The 17,023-nt window shown below is 39.2% G+C and overlaps 1 protein-coding gene across 1 annotated transcript in view; it reads left to right on the top strand.

Moving 5' to 3' along the window:
- The window catches only part of ZNF771 (zinc finger protein 771), a 39,777-nt gene that overhangs the window by 17,778 nt on the left and 4,976 nt on the right, over positions 1–17,023 (top strand). The window contains exon 2 of the mRNA XM_044659774.1: positions 244–402. Coding sequence (XP_044515709.1) covers positions 253–402 — 150 coding nt within the window. The 5' untranslated portion in view covers positions 244–252. The remainder of the gene's footprint in view (positions 1–243; positions 403–17,023) is intronic.

The following is a 17,023-nucleotide window of genomic DNA, read 5'->3' as shown; positions in this document are numbered from 1 at the left end:
CTCAGCCCTGGGGGAGGGGAGGCCTTGGGAGGGAGGGGCTTCGGAGAGACGGGAGAAGGGGGAGGGGCCTGGAGTGAGTCCGGAGAGGGGAGCTGGCGGGGAGGGGGGCCACGGGGAGGAGAATGGGCCGAGGGGAGAGTTCCAGGGGGAGGGGACAGCGGGAGAGGGCCTGAGGACTGGGGGAGGGGAATCTTCGTGGGTTCTTGCTTCTGAATGTCTGGGCCCCTGTCCTCTCCCTCTAAGGGGCTGGCCATGCCGGGAGAACAGGAGGAAGAGGAGGAGGAGGAGGAGGAAGAGAGAGAGATGCAAGAGGAGATGGTGCTGCTGGTGAAGGGCGAGGAAGAAGAGGGTGAGGAGAAATATGAAGTGGTCAAGCTGAAGATTCCAATGGATGGCAAGGAGGTAGGTCCTGCCCCCCCTAACCACCACCCCATGCTACAGGCCTGGCCGTCCCACTCCTTTCAGGGGTCTTTGTATCTTTCTCCCTTGCCTCCATATTCTCATATAGCTCCTTATTCCACAGCCGGATGACCAAGAGGCTAATGAGATGTTGTCTGGATACCCCACTGAGCAGAATGGTCTGGGGAGGAGGGTAGAATTGGCTTGAATTTAACCAGTTTTTTGTTTGCCTATTAGCCACATCTTTTAAGCTTGACTTAATTTGTATCTGATATTGAATCTTGGGGCCCAGGTCAGCTGGCTTGGCTGGCCTCCCCCACACCGTGGGTTTAAAACCTATTAACTCCTGACTCTAATATTATTCTGAAGTCTAGCCTTAGTCTCTCTTGCTGTAGTCTACACAAGGACTTTTTATTATGCATTGCCCTCGGGGAAGGTCAGTCTGCTAGTGTTTGAGCCTCTAGGGTTTGCCTGTTCCCTCTCTAAGCATTCTGGGAGAGACTGGGAGATAGACTTGGCTACCCTGCGGGAGTGTGTGATAAGGGCCTGGAATGAGGAGCTACTGATACTGAGTTTCTAGAAGGTTGGAAGAAAGATAAGACTTACTAATGCTCTGAAGTTGAGGAGGTTGGTGGGGACTACTGCAAATGGTCCACTTGAGATTCAAAACAGACCAATGAAACACTTTTGCAACTCTTTATACATCTACCATGCATTATTATTGTATGTCATAGTCCTCTGTTTTATTCCCTACTAGACTGTATGCTGCATGAGGATAGGAACTGGTTTATATCTAAACTTTTTTATTTCCGCCAGCATCTAGCATAATATTCTCTATCCTGAAGGTACTTAGTAAACATTTCTTTCTTTCTTTCTTTTAAATGAAACCCTTTATTTCTAACTCAGAAAAGAAATTAAGTATTGGTTCCAAAGCATAAGAGCAGAAAAGGGCTAAGCGATCAGGGTCACACAGCTGAGGCTGGAATTGAACCCAGGACATCCTGTCTCTAGGCTTGGCCCTCTAAGCACTGAGCCACTAGCTGCCCAGGAAACATTTCTTGAATTGAAGTATGAAGTAACCAATGAACAAAAGACTATACATATCACCAGGTACTAATTGTACAGTACAAATAATTAGAGCCAAATGAGTTGGAGATAGTGTTAGGAGGCAATTCCGGGTAGATTTCCTGGAGGAGGTAGACCATGAACTGGACCTTGAAAAATGGATACAGTCTTAAAAGTAATTTCTGGAAGTGATGTCTAAAGATCATTTAACCGGACTTTCTCTGAAGGAAATTGAGATCCAGAGAAGTTATAACTCGCTAACTATCAATCAACAAATTGTTTTTAAGCACCTAACACATGTTAGGTATGGTTTTAAGTGCCAGAACAGAAGAATGTATTTTATCTTAGAGGTAGTAGGGAGCCACCATATGTATTGTAGCTTTTTGCAGAAGAGGGTCATGGCCAGACCTGCAGTATCAATTTGGCAGCTAGGTTGAAGGCTGGATTGGAGAGGGGAGAGACTTGAGGAAGGATGACCAGTTGAGGATATTGCAGTAGTCCAGGTGAGATATGATAACAGCCAAAACTGGGGTGACTGGTGTGAATGGAGAGGAGGTAGGTCTGAGAAATGTCAAAGAAGCTTTTGCACTTGGTTGCATAAATAGGATTAGAGAGAATTAGGAAGAGCCTACTGTGACTCCTAGGCAGTGTGTCAATAAAAGAATGATGGTGCCCTTAACTGAAAGAGGGAAATTGTGAGGAGAAGCAAGTTTTGGGGTGGGGGTGAGGAAGTAAATTATATGCATGTTTGAGACTTGAGGTACATCTTGGTGCAAAGGAGAGGTCAAGTAGGCTGCTGGAGTTCAGCAGAGAAGAGGGTCAGATATCTAGGGGGAAAGGAAAGTAAGAAGGAAGCATTTATATAGTTATTATGTGCCAGGCACTGTGCCAAGTGCTTTACAAATATTATCTCATTTGTTTCTCACAACAACAAGGTAGGTGCTGTTATCCTCATTTTATAGTTGGGGAAGCTGAGGCAGATAGAAGTTGCAGGATTTGCACAGGCTCACATTGTTTGAAGCTGGTTTTGAACTCAGACTTCCTGACTCCAGGCCCACCCTACTGCCTTTAGATATGATCACATTCCATCTCCTGAATGTGCATTTGTAGTGATTGACCCCAGGCCTAGAATGCCCTCCTGATCCCTGACTCCTTGGTTCTTTGAAAACTGTAAGTCTCAGTTCAAATTGTACTTTTGCAGAAGGCCTTTCTTAGTTCTCCCTACCCCTATTGGTGCCTTCCCTCTTCCCCCTTTAGAATGTGAGTTCCTTCCAGGCAGGAGCTGTTTTTGTTTTTGCCCCTTTCTCCATATTGCCTGGTACCTAGGAAGTGCTTAATAAATATTTCTTGATTGACAGCCACCTACATAGAATGACTATACCCAAGGTAAAGAAAAGAGAGAAAGATTAGGAAATGGCCAGGGCAGAGCTTTGGTGTACATACACACAGTTAGAGAGTAAGAGTTGGATGACCATCCTGTAAAGGAGACAGAAGAAATGATCTGAGAAGTAGGAGAACCCCAACATAGGAGTGTTACAGACTCAGAGAGGAGAATATGCAAAATGAGGTTGCTTTTTACACTTGTCACACTGCAGAGAGGTCCAGAAGGGTGAGGACTGAGAAAAGAGAACTGGAGAGAGCAGGTATAGTCAAGTAGTGGAGAGAAGCCAGATTATAAGGGATCAAGAAGCAAATGGGTGGCTCAGTGGATAGAGAGTCAGGCCTAGGGACAGGAAGGAGGTCCTGGGTTCAAATTTGGCCATAGATCGGTGATGGCAAACCTATGACACACATGTCAGCACTGACATTTTCAATGACACGTGGCTGCATGCAGCTGCATACGGAGTATGGGGCTGTGTGAAGATGAAACATTTGTAGTGTAGTGTAGACCCTGCACTATAGATGACAATTCTACCTATATTAATTTACCTATTTTGGTTTATTAAATACAGTTATATATTACAATTATGCATTTTTGTTATTTAAACTATAAATATCCTGAAATTATGTTTTTTTTTTCCCAAAGTGACACATCACCCAAGTTATGCTTTTTTTTTTTTTTGGCGCATTTTGACACACCAACCTCTAAAGGTTGCCCATCACTTCCATAAACACTTTCTAGCTTTGTGACCCTGGGCAAGTCACTTAACCCCTGTTGCCTAACCCTTAACTTCTCTTTTGCCTTGGAACTGATACTTAATATCATTTTAAGTCAAAAGGCAGAGATTATTTTGAAAAGAAAGAAAAGAAAAAAGTAGGAGTTGAGAAAGTGGAAACAATGAATATAGGTAACTTTTTTCTAGGAATTTAGCTGTGAACTGGAGGAGAAATACAGAGAAGTAGATTGAGGGGGGATAGTAAGTAGGGTCACACAGAATTAGGGCCTAGGTTGTGAACCTACATCCATTTTTCTTTTTCTAGGCACCATGAACAAAGGAGGAAAGAGAGAAGGTCAGCATACTCACTGTACAAATAAGAATTCAAATTTGACAAACAAATTAAGCCCTTCCTGTATGGAAAGAGAGCATGGTGCTTGCTGAGATATTTGGTTTTAGATTGCCTTCTTGGAGATTATAGTCTAATAGTAACCATCTAGACTCTAGATTCTAAAGTAACCTATAACCAAAATAGAATTCTCCCTGCAAGAAGTAGCTCCTTCTACATTCAACATTGCTCCCTCTTTTTATTCCTCCAGGCTAAATAATCTGTATTCATAGAATCCTAAGAGTTGGATTTGATCTTAGAAGTCATTTAATCCAGTGATATTTCGGAATCCAAATAGAAAGGGATCCATGCCTTTGCATATTGACACCGAAAACCATAAATTAATGTTATCTATGTTGTATTTTTATTTTAATCTAATTCAGGCTTTACTCTAGAGTCCATACCTCTTATCTAGTCCAACTTGATGCCCATATCAGAATTTCCTTTATAGGACCCTGATGTGTACCCTATACAGTTTCTTGAACATATTTACAAAGCAGTCTATTCCATTGTTGAATAGCTTTGACTATTAGAAGTGTCTGTCCATGTTAAATTGAAATCTGCTTACTTACACCTTCCCTTCCAGTGCCAGCAAAAGCAGATCTATTCTTTCCCACAGAATGGCCCTTCAGATGCTAAAAGTAGTTTTATCATTCAATTTAAGAAACTTTTTTTAAGGTCACAGTGTAAATTTATCCTAGTGTTATGTCACATTTAAAATTGTCATTTATTTAAGTTAAAGTCCTTTTGTCTTAGAATCAATACTAAGTATTGGTTCCAAGGTAGAAGAGTGGTCAGAGATAAGCAATTGGGGTTAAGTGACTTTCCCAGGGTCACATAGCTAGGAAGTATCAGAGGTCAGATTGTTTCCAGGCCCAGCTCTCTATCTACTTAGTGGCCCCTGTGTTACTTTTTTTTTAGTCTTAATCATTTTATTGGTAATCTTTTGTTTTTACAGTATCATTTATTTATCCCTTTCCTTTGCCCCTACCCATGGATCTATCCCTTGTAACCAAGTTTTTAAAAAATGCAGCAAATCCAACATTTAATTTTATCTGACCATTTATGCAATGTCTATAGTCTTCCACCTCTCTACAGAAGCAGAAAGGTACACTTTCTCAATACTTTTCTGGGTCCGTGTATTGTTATTATAATTATACAACATTCTATTTCATTGTTTTTTCTTTTTCCATTGTTGTCATTATGTACTTTTTTTTTTCATTCTGCCTTTTTATCAGTTCACATAAGTCTTCCCATTCTCTCTCAAATCTTTTAGCACGGGAATATTCCATACATTCACTTTTTTTTTTTTTTTTTTAACCCTTGTACTTTGGTGTATTGTCTCATAGGTGGAAGATTGGTAAGGGTGGGCAATGGGGGTCAAGTGACTTGCCCAGGGTCACACAGCTGGGAAGTGTCTGAGGCCGGGTTTGAACCTAGGACCTCCTGTCTCTAGGCCTGTATACATTCACTTTTGCTCATTTGTTTAACAGTTCTCTCAATACTTCTTAGTACCTGGTGTCTGCAGGGCATTGTTCCCTGGGTCTTTTTTTTTTTTTTTTTTTTTTTCAGTAGACTACAGACCACTCCTTAGCATCTAGAACTGAATGTGATAGTCTAAATGGAGGATTTCATCGTTGGAGGCCCAGTTCACATCCTGCCCCATGAAGGGCTCTCTCCCTAAATGATTCCTGTTCATATCATGTCTCCAACCCTTTTGTCCTGATCATACTCAGATATGGTCTGACCAGCTCAGAGTGAGGTGGAAGTGTCATTTCATTTCATCTGGACATTATATTAACATAGCTGACAAACCCATCAATCTTTTTGTAGCTTCATCACTTTTTTGACTAATATTGATCTTCTGGTCAACTCACACGCTCAGAACATTTTCATAGGCATGCCTGTAACTCCTACCCTATACTTAATTTCTTTCTTGAACCTAAGAAGAATAAGGCTTTACTTTTAGAGCTATTAAATTTCATCTCATTAGTTTTGGCCCAACAAGCCTGGCAAGATACTTTGAAACATGATTCTGTCACCTATTGACTTAGCTATTTCATTTTCCTGTCATGTAAAGATTTACCCACCAGGGTTGTCATTTCATCACTCAAAATTGTGCCATCTCTAAGATCTGAACTATAGAATTCCCTTCTCAAACAATAATCTCTTAATCCTTCCGCTTTTTAAAAAACCCTTACCTTCTGTCTTAGAATCAACTTTATTTTTAAGCAGAGGAACTATAAGGGTTAGGCAATTGGAGTTGTAATTTACTCAGGGTTACATATCTAGGAAGTGCCTGGGGTCAAATTTGAATCCAGGTCCTCCCAACTCCAGAGTTAGCTCTATGCACTGAGTCACCTAGCTACCTCTTTCTTCTCCCATTACTTTTTCTTAATTTTTAGTTCCTCCATGTTTATTTTCCAACCCCTATTTTGGTCTTATGTCCTTTTTCCCCAAGTCTATATCTTTACTCCTCAACCTCTCAAGAATTCTAGTCTTCGGGGGCAGCTGGGTAGCTCAGTGGATTGAGAGCCAGGCCTAGAGAAGGGAGGTCCTAGGTTCAAGTGTGGCCCAGACACTTCCTAGCTGTGATCCTGGGCAAGTCACTTAATCTCCATTGCTTAGCCCTTACCACTCTTCTACCTTGGAGTCAATACACAGTATTGACTCCAAGACCGAAGGTAAGGGTTTAAAAAAAAAAAAAAAAGAAGAATTATAATCTTCCATCTGCCTATCTTCACCTGGAGGTTCCCATTGGAATTTCAAACTCAGGATGTCCAAAATTCAACTTAAAATTTATTATTTTTTCCCTAAAACTTTGACTTCTAAATCTGTCTCTACGTCTGTCTACACCTGCTCTCTGTCCGTCTCTGTCTGTCTTTCTTTCTCTTTCTCTCTTTCCCCCCCTCTCCCTCCCTGCTTCTTCCAAACTTGAAACAGTAAAGTTATTCCTTGACTCTCCCTCATACCTCACATCTGGGTCTTGTTTTATTTTAACTGAAGCCATACCTTATATCATAGCTCACAATAGCTTCCTTTCTACTTATGCTGTAACTATTCCAGCTCAGATTCTCTTATCACCTCTTGCCTAGATTTGGTTTAAAAATTTTTTTAAATCTTCTGTTTTTTGCCACTTTCATTTACAAATATGTCTCCTCTTTTCTATCTAGAGAGCCCTATCCTTCATAATCAAGAATAAAAAAAACTTTTCAAAAAAGCAATTCAATTAAACTAGTATACATACAAACTAGGAATGACAGTATATACAATATTCCATACCCATAAGTCCCCTACTTGCAATGAAGGGAGGGAGGTTCATTTTCTTGTCTTTTAAGTTCAAACTTGCCCATTATAATTACATAGAATTTTTGTATCGTGATTGTCATATCATTTCAGGTTTTATCAGTTCACATAAATCTTTCCATACTTTTCTGAATTCTTCATATTCATCACTTTTTCCCATACCACGGTTTATTTGAACCATTCCTCAATCAGTGGGCATCTATATTATATTTCCAGTTACTTGCTTACTACAGAAAATTTTCCCTTGAATAGTTTAGTGAATATGAGACATTTCATTCTGACTTTGACCTCCTTGGCATATGTGCCCATAAGTGGGAAGTTTGCGCTAAATCATCTAGACTTATGCCTCCGTTTACTCCTCTCTTCAGTTGACCATTATCTGAGTAATGTTCCTAATGCACCATTCAGATCATGTTACACTCCTCTTTGTCCTTCCCCTCCTTAAACAAAACAACACTTCAGTGACTCCCCATTGCCTACTGAATAAAATATAAACTCCTAATCTTGGTATTCCAGGCCCTCCACAGCCTACTTTTCCAGCCTCATCTCAGTTCTCTACATTCTAGCCAAACTGAACAACTCTATTCCTGCCATTGGAATGACCTCTTTTTTTTCCTATTTTCCCTCAAGGTTCATGTCACAGACTGTCTCATCCATTCATCTCTGAAGTCGTCTGTGACTCCCTTTTCCCCCCTTTTCAATTAAAACAATCTTTCCTGCCTCAAATTTTTCTTAACATTTTGCCTTTTCCTTCTTTTCTTTTATCATACATATCCTAATATCATAATCATGTACTTACTGTTTACTTTCCCATGTTAGATTATCAGTTCCTGGAAGTCAGACACTGAATATAGTACCTTGTGTATAATCAATACTTAGGCTTAATTTTTTTAAAACCCTTATCTTCTGTCTTAGAAGTATTGGTAAGAGTGGTAAAGGTTAAGAGAATTGGGGTTAAGTGACTTGCTTAGGGTCATAATAGCTAGAAAGTGTGAAGCCAGGCCCTCTCATCTCTAGGCCTGGCTTTTTATCTGCTGAGCCATTTAGCTGCCCCTGGATAATCTTTTAATACTCATGTTTCAGTCCACATTAATTTTCCCCCTTTAAAGCTACAAGAATTCTTTAGAAAGCATCTTGTTTAATTTTACAGAGTAGGAGAAATAAACTCAAAGAGGAGACACAGTGAGTCTATGAAAGAGTTAGGATTAGAATCCAGGACTTCTTAAAAATTTTTTTAAAAATATTTTGTTTTTATATCATCTTCACTTAAAATTTTTTTCTTCTGAATGTAACAAACATCAAATAAAAAGGGTATTTCCACATTCACAGGAGAACAGAAAGAGAATTGTACGTGAAAGCTGTATCATGTACAGTTTCCTTTTCTTTTAAAGTAAGGAAAACAAAGTCCTTGTAACAAATATATATTGTCAAACAAAATGAATTCCCACATTGTCTCTGACCCAAAATATATGTCTCATTCTGCATCTTGAATCCATCACCTCTGTCAGGAGGTATCACCTTCATTTTCCAAATATGTCTCTCCCCACAGAGTCACTCCTTGTACCAATGAATACAAGTGGGGTGAGGGAGAAGCAGGTCAGCAAAACTCACTGATTCATTAGTTTAATGGCATATACAATGGGGAATCTATGTCTTTGAACTCCTGGTCCAGTCTTCTTTTTCTCTCCCTCCCTCCCTTCCTTCTCTCCGACCTTCTGTCTTAGTATCAGTTCTAACATAGAAAAGCAGCAAAAATTGGGCAATAAGGGTTAAGTGACTTGCACCTAGGATGATCAGAAAGCTAGGAAGTGGCTAAAGCCAGATCCTTTGACATTTTATGCTTGGATAATGATGTCAAGGGGTTCATCCTAAGAAGGGCCAGCACTGGGAGGCTGGATAAAGCAGATTAAGAGAATTGAGAGTCTGGGGAAGTCCCATTATGACAGGGAGACCTTGGCAGATTTTAGAGATCAGACCCAGGCCTGAAGTTAAAATAGGCAGTAATGATCTGGCACCTGGGCAGAAAGAGGCCAGGTAACAGATGTGGGCTACCAGCAAGAAAAAACAGATTAATTTGTACTAAAGTATCCTCATTGTTGCCAAGTCTTGCTTGGATGTCTCATGGTGGCATAGAAGTGATAGTGGGTCCTTAAGGCCCTGACCATTCAGTGCAAATTCTGGAAGATGCTACTATACTGGAAGGACATTAAGGATAGGCCTAGTGACAGATTGTCTGTCTGAGGTCCAGAGATCACCCTGGCCAGTTTTAGAGAGGCTCTGAGGCAGCAAGCTGGCCAAAGCCGCCAGACATGACAGCTATCTACTATGGCATGAAGAAGTTGTCATTGATGTTGTTAAAAGGAATACCCACAACATCAAAATTAGGGATCTTGTAAAATATTCGAGGTCTGGTAGAGAAGTTTAGAGAGCTGGCCTCAAAACTAGGAAGTCCTGGGTTTAGGTTCTGAATCCCATACAAACTGGCTATGTGCCTCAGAACAAGTAACTTTCCATCCCGGTGTCCTAGGTAGCTATCTCAGACTGTGTATTGAAGAAAAGATGCTGACCTGCATTGGAGTTTCCTGAACTAGTGAAATCTCAGGTCTAGTCTCTATCCTTGAAATACTGACCAGCTGAGAGACTCCTTCCCAAAGGTTTTAGTGTGGGTAGGCTTGTACCAACCAGTAGAAGCATTTAAATCGTGGAGCGTGGAAACAAATAAGAGATATTTATTCCACTGTTGTGTTGACATCATCTCTCTGACTTCTAGAAGTCCACTCTGGTCCCTAGATCTTTTTCTACTATGTTTTTCCTTATTAGATAATATACATTCATTAAATGCCTGATAGATTACCTTGCTGGCACTTCATTTTGACATGTCCCAAACTTAGCTTAATATCTTTCTTCTGAAACCTGCTCATCCCTCTGACTTCATTGTGTTGGTTGGTAGCACCTCAATCCATTGCCATTTTCAGAACCTTGGTTTTATTTTTGATTCTTACCTCTCTTCTCATGTCTATAAAGGTATTGGATCCTCCACAATATCTCTCCCCTTCAAACTTCTTCCACAATGTCTCTCACATCTCCCACTATCACCATACTGGTTCAAATTCTTATCACAAGTCCCCATAGATCATTACAGAAGCCTCCTAATAAGATATTCACCACCAGTCTCTTGTCCCCCTTCAGTTTGTCATCCGGTAATCTTCCTTAGGCAAAGGGGCTTGGGCCTTTCTACTTTCCTACACAAAACCTTCCATAGTCTACTGCTGCCTACTGAACAAAATCCCTTCTTTTCTTTGCCTGACTTTCAAAGTTTCCCATAATCTACCACCATTCTACTACCTTTCAGCATTATTTTGGATTATTCCCCTCCTTGAATTATATGCACTATTCCCTGTCCTTCACTTATACCCCCTCTCCACTTTTGTTCATATTGTCCTCATTACCTGGAGTATCTCCTCCATTTAACTTAGCCTCTTGAATATTTACTCATCCTTTAAAGCCCAATTCAAATACCATCTAACCTGTTGATAACCACTTTACCGGCACCTCTCTTGCGTGTGATATATTATTGTATATTAGTAGTCATGTGTATGAATGAGACTGGAAGCACTATGAGGGCAGGGTATGTTTCAGGCAAATGATTTGTGCCTCCCTCAGCTTGGTGTTCTGCTCTCACATGGGACTTGATAAATACTTGTTTATGAGATGATTGTATCCACTGGAATTAGAACAGAGAGAACTGTAGTGTTTTGAAAATACAGTATACTCTCTACCTTTAAACAAACTCATTCAGAACTTTTATTTTAATTTATAATTTATAGCAAATATATATAATACATAATTTATAACAAAATAAATTATTTATATGTAATTTGCATATGTAATTTATGACAAAAATAAGATTATATATTATAGGACCATTGTTATTTTTTAAGTCCATATCTGTAGATAAATATAATACATACAGATGTGTGTGTGTGTGTGTGTGTGTGCATTTTCTTTTCTTTAAAGTCCCATTTGAAGGATGTGATCTATGTTTGGTGATGCCCACATATTCAGTCTGTATTCATTCTCCAGCTCTTATTTTCATAGATGTTATACCTCCCTATTCAGTGTTTCCTTCTCTTTGGATGATCCTTGCTCTAAACAGAGAATCACAGAATTTCAGGGTTGAATGGGACTCCAGAGACCATATAGGCCTGTGCATGCATGAATATTAATCCACTCTCCAACAATCATTCCAGCCTTCACTTGAAGACATTCAGTGAGCACTCTGTTTACTTGGGCAGTCCATTCCTCTTTTTTTGGTCAGTTCTAATTGTTAGGAAATGTACTTTTATTTCATGTCTAAATCTTTTACTTGGTTGCTGCTGAATCTGCCCTCTTAGGCCAAGAAAAACAGGTCTTCCACAAAGTAGCCCTTCAAATGTTTGAAAAAATATCTCTTTGTCTGTCTGTCTCCCTCTTTCTCTCTCCCTCTCTTCCCCTTCACCTTACTTTTTTGAGGACAGGATGGACAATAAATGTTCTTATCTTGAACCTTATGCTTTATTAATAGAGCCTGAGATGGCACTGGCTTTTTTGGTTGTCGTGTCAGATTGTTGACTATTTTATTTGTAGAACTCTGAACAATCTGTTTTCACATGGATTATTTTTCTAGCCCCTTCTCACCAATTCCATATTCATTCCATTGATTTTTTTTATGCCCTTTGTTTTTAGCTCAAAGATACAAGGCTTTTACTTAACCTTGTACCTAATTTCATTTTTCCACTAAATGTGGGTACCCTATTTACTTTTTCAGCTACTTATTTTATCCTTCATATATTTTCCCAAGAACAACTAATAGTTCTTTAAGTCCTGTAGGAGGAAAGTTGTTAAGTATTGGTCTTTTGAATAGAGTCTCTTCCTTATCTGCACTCCCACCCAGACTTCCTCTTTCTGGTTTTGGGTTTTCCTTCCTATTTAATAAATCCTCACTCATCATCATCTCCCTCATTTAATGCATTTGTCCAAATACAGGCTGAATCATTAAAAGGAAGAGTAAAAAATAAGAGAAATCTTCTTTTTAAAACCCTTACCTTCTTCTGTCTTAGAATCAATACTGTGTATTGGTTCCAAGGCAGAAAAGTGGTATGGGGATGTTAAATGTCTTGCCCAAGGTCATACAACTAGGAAGCATCTGAGGTCACATTTGAACCCAGGACATCCAGCCACTACCTCTAATTCTCAATCTAATGAGCCACCTACCTGCCTCCAGGTATACAATAGAGCATTGGACCTGGTATCAGGAAGAGGGACCTCAAGTCTTGCCTTGAACTCTCTCTTAACACTTACTAAGTCATAGATTGTTTTGTTTTTGTTTTTCTTGCTTGGTCTCAAACATGGAAGAAATCAAATGTTTGCTTTTTTTAAAGGTTATTAACTTTTTATGTGTCATGGACCCATGAATAATGGATCCTTAGAACAATGTCTTTAAATGCATAACTATTAAATATAGATATCAAAATACATTTTTTTTAAAAACCCAACTGGTTCACAGATTCCAAGTAAAGTATTTCCTTAGGTCTCTTCCTATAATGTATGAATTCCTTTTACTAGTGCAAGCTAGGGAGGACACACCCCTGTGTATTTTTGTCTGTGCCTTTCTGTAAATCCTTCATAAATTCTTCATAAGAGAATTTGCCATCAACATACTAGTGAACTTTTTTTTTTTCCCCCAATGATCTGCAATTTCAATTCTTCTAAGACCCTGATATTCCATGATTCACACACTAGGAAAGTATTGGTACTAAAAGAGATGAATTGTAGCAGTGGGCAGCTTCGTGGTACTCAGAAAGGCTTTCAACATGGTTCAGTTCATCAAGGATCTGATTTTGTAGATGTGGGAATTCCATCCATCAATACTTATCACATGGTCTTGAAGGCTGCTAGGTGGCATAGTGAATAGAGTGCCAAGACTGGAGTTAGGAGGTCCTGGGTTCAAATGTAGCTTTGGGCAAGTCACTTAAGCCCATTTTCCTAACCTTTATCCTTCTGTCTTAGAATTGTTACTAAGACACAAATTAATGGTTGTGCTTTTTTTTTTTTTTTTTTTTGGACCCTTACCTTCCATCTTAGAATTAATAGTATATATTGGTTTTAAGGTAGAAGAGTGGTAAGAGCTAGGTAGGCAATAGGGAGTTAAGTGATTTGTTCAGCATCACATAGCTAGAAAGTGTCTGAGGCCGGATTTAAGCTCAAAGTTTACCTTCTCTAGGTCTGGCTCTCAATCTACTGAGCCACCTAGCCACCCTCAAAAGTAAGGGGTTAAAAGTTTAAGCCACTTGTTGATGGTTACCCTTGTTAGTATGTGTCAGAGACTGTGGTGGATGGGACCAAGAATCATTCATTAAGTACCTACGATGTGCCAGGCATTGTGCTTTAACTAGATGAGGAGGACAGTGGACTGGATTGAATTTGAGAAATTGCACTTTTTTCAATAACCCCAATTTCCCAGAAATAAAAAGTCTATCTTTTTAAAAATACCAAACAGGAGAGAATGCAAATCAAAACAACTCTGAGGTACCACCTCACACCTAGCAGATTGGCCAGTGTGACAGTAAAGGAAAATAATAAATGTTGGAGGGGATGTGGCAAAATTGGAACACCAATGCATTGCTGGTGGAGTTGTGAATTGATCCAACCATTCTGGATGGCAACTTGGAATTATGCCCAAAAGGCTTTAAGTGAATGTATACCCTTTGATCCAGCAATACTACTGCTAGGTTTGTTCCCCAAAAATATTTTTTTTAAGTTTGTACAAAAATAATTATAGCCATGCTCTTTGTGGTGGCAAAAAATTGGAAAATAAGGGAGTGTCTATCAATTGGGGAATGGCTGAACAGATTATGGTATATGATGGTGATGGAATGCTATTGTGCTATAAGGAATGATGAACTGCTTGATTTCTATAAAAACTGGGAAGACCTCTGAACTGATATGGAGTAAAATGAGCAGAACCAGGAGAACATTGTATATAGAATGCGAAACATTGTGGGATAATCAGATGTAATTGACTTTGCTACTAATAGCAATGCAATGATCTAGGTCAATCCTGAGGGATTTAATGAAAAGAATGCTATCCACATTGAGAGAGAACTGTGGCAGTAGAAATGCAGAAGAAAACATTGATTTATTACTTGTTTATATGGGTATAGGATTTGGGGTTTTGGTTGTAAAAGATTACTTTATTACAAAAATGAATAATATGGAAATAGGTTTTGAGTGATAATACATGTAAAACCCAGTGGAATTGCTTGTCAGCTCCAGGAAGAGAGAAGGGAGAGAACATGAATCATGTAACCTTGGGAAAATACTTAGAAATAAACAGGAATGCTATAGATTATGGTATGCCACAGTATCCAAAGAATTTAAAGTTGTGGGTCAATATTATGGGGCAGTGAAGAGACAAATAAAAGGCTTAAGTAACTATTACCAATATTACCAATGAAGAATTATGCAAATGCAGCAGCATAAAGGATTTCATAACAGATATGTGTGTGTCCCAAAAAAAGGGAAATGAGCCAGTCACATGTCAAGAGCAAAGGATAATCCACAGACAGCCACATACTTTACTGGTATCTAGGCAATATCGAGATTTAGAGGAAAGACCTAGCACTTTGGATAGACCTGTGGAAGATTTAGAGGGAGGGCACAGAAGAGTCACAAAGGATGAGAAGATGGATTTGGATTACAATCTGTACCTTTGGGAGGAATATCCATTTTAATTTTAAAAGGTCCGTTTAAGGATCAAGTCAAAAATTTAATCAGAAGAGTATCATGAAAGGCAGTGTAGAACAGTGGTCAGAGATGGGACTGACCCTGAAGCCAGGAAGAGTTAGGTCACTTAATCTCTGAGCTCTTCTTGCAACTCTCTTAAGACTAAATTGCAGAGAAAGTGTTTACCTATTCTGATGAAGGGTGTTCTGGGGGTTTCCTCACCTGGAAATTCCAATTAAATCATCCAGATCCAGATCCTGTCCCTATCTTAAAAAAAAAAAAAAAAAAAATCCGGCCTCAGACACTTCCCAGCTGTGTGGCCCTGGGCAAGTCACTTGACCCCCATTGCCTACCCTTACCACTCTTCCACCTATAAGTCAATACACAGAAGTTAAGGGTTTAAAATTAAAAAAACAAAACAAAACAAAACAAAAAACAAACCATAAATTTAGAGTTGGAAAGGCCCTCAGGTGTCATCTCGCTTAAAAACACAAATAACGTTTAACTGTATTGGCAATGTTAGTATTTGTTCGGTTGCATTTTAAGAAAAGTAACAGGCTTTTCTCAAGCTAAAGTCAGTGTTTTTTTTTTTTTTTATATGGTAATCCATATCATTATTTTTCAGTGTATGCCTATTCATAGTAGAAATATTTATAAAAGCCCAACCTAGAATTAAGAAGTCTAGATTATTTATCACCAAATACCCCCAAAATTTAAGGGTAATGATGGGTGAGGAATAACCTCCCCCCTTTATGGTCTCCAAGATGGATGGCCCTCTGCATTATTGTGTTCATCTAAAGTGTCTTATCTAAGAAACATGTTCAGATGAACCAGCTCAATGATCTCTCTATCAACTGCATATTTATGGGCAAATATTTTTCATCCACTTGATTTTGTCAAGTGTGGATAGTTATGCTGAATTTCTTTGATCATTGATCTTTTAGTAGGTTCTGAAATGTTCCCTGGGTCTGATGTAATCAGCACAATATCATTGGCAAAAGGGAACATTTGGAGGACCTTGCTATCTATACGATTCTTATTCCATTTAGACTACACTAAGAATCTTCTTGGACAGTGGCAAATAGTCTCTGCAAGCACATGCCTCCCTTTTTTATGCTTCACTTGATAATCAAGACATGTTCCAGCTGTGTGACTCTGGGTAAGTCACTTAATCTTGTTTGCCTCAGTTCTTCATCTGTCAGATGACCTGGAGAAGGAAATGGCAAACCACTCCAGTATCTTTTCCAAGAAAACCCTAAATGGGGTCATGAAGAGTTGGACACAACAAATAATAATCACAGGATCATGGAACAAAGTTTCCTGTTGCTACATCTTTCAAGGAATCTTTTATTACTAAGTTTACACAAGTTTAAAGAGCAAAGCCATTTGGAAAAAATGTCTTAATGTTATCAACTACAGTAAAACTAGAACTGTCAACATAAAAAAAAGTATGATAAAAAAATAGTTTAAAAAAAGTCAAAATCCAGTTAAAGTTTCAATGATGAATTTTAGGCCAGGAAAGCAAAGAAATGTAGAGTGTTAAAGTCATGTGGAAAGTAGGGATTTTTGAAGTTGAGTGGGTGGAGGAAGATACCACACATGCACATTTCTCATGCCCTCCTTCTCTGCTCTCTGGGTAACACTTCACTCAGTTGCAAAGCTGGGAAATCCCCACTGCTCCATGGTATCCACAAATCTTCTTCAACTTTGAGCAGGGGACTGGTGATTATATGTCTAAGAAAGGCAAGTGCCAGCCACCAATCAAGGCACAAACTCTTTGGGGGAGAATACTACTCGGGCATCCCCGTTCTCTTATCCAGCTTTATTGCACTTTTCCAGTCTGGGAAAGGCTGGTGGGAGAAGTAGAAATTCTACAGGCTCTGCAGTGGCATTCTGTCATGGTGCAGGGATGTAGGCAGTCCCTGATCCTACCTTTTTTGAGGTATTTTTGTCAACAGCATTAGGAATGTCTACCATGGGCCCCTCTAATATGGGTTCTCCTGGC

This window comes from Gracilinanus agilis, chromosome 1, assembly GCF_016433145.1.
Source record: "Gracilinanus agilis isolate LMUSP501 chromosome 1, AgileGrace, whole genome shotgun sequence".
Lineage (NCBI taxonomy): Eukaryota > Metazoa > Chordata > Mammalia > Didelphimorphia > Didelphidae > Gracilinanus > Gracilinanus agilis.
The sequence above is the reverse complement of the archived record's forward strand: the minus strand, read 5'-3'. Positions and strand labels throughout refer to the sequence as shown.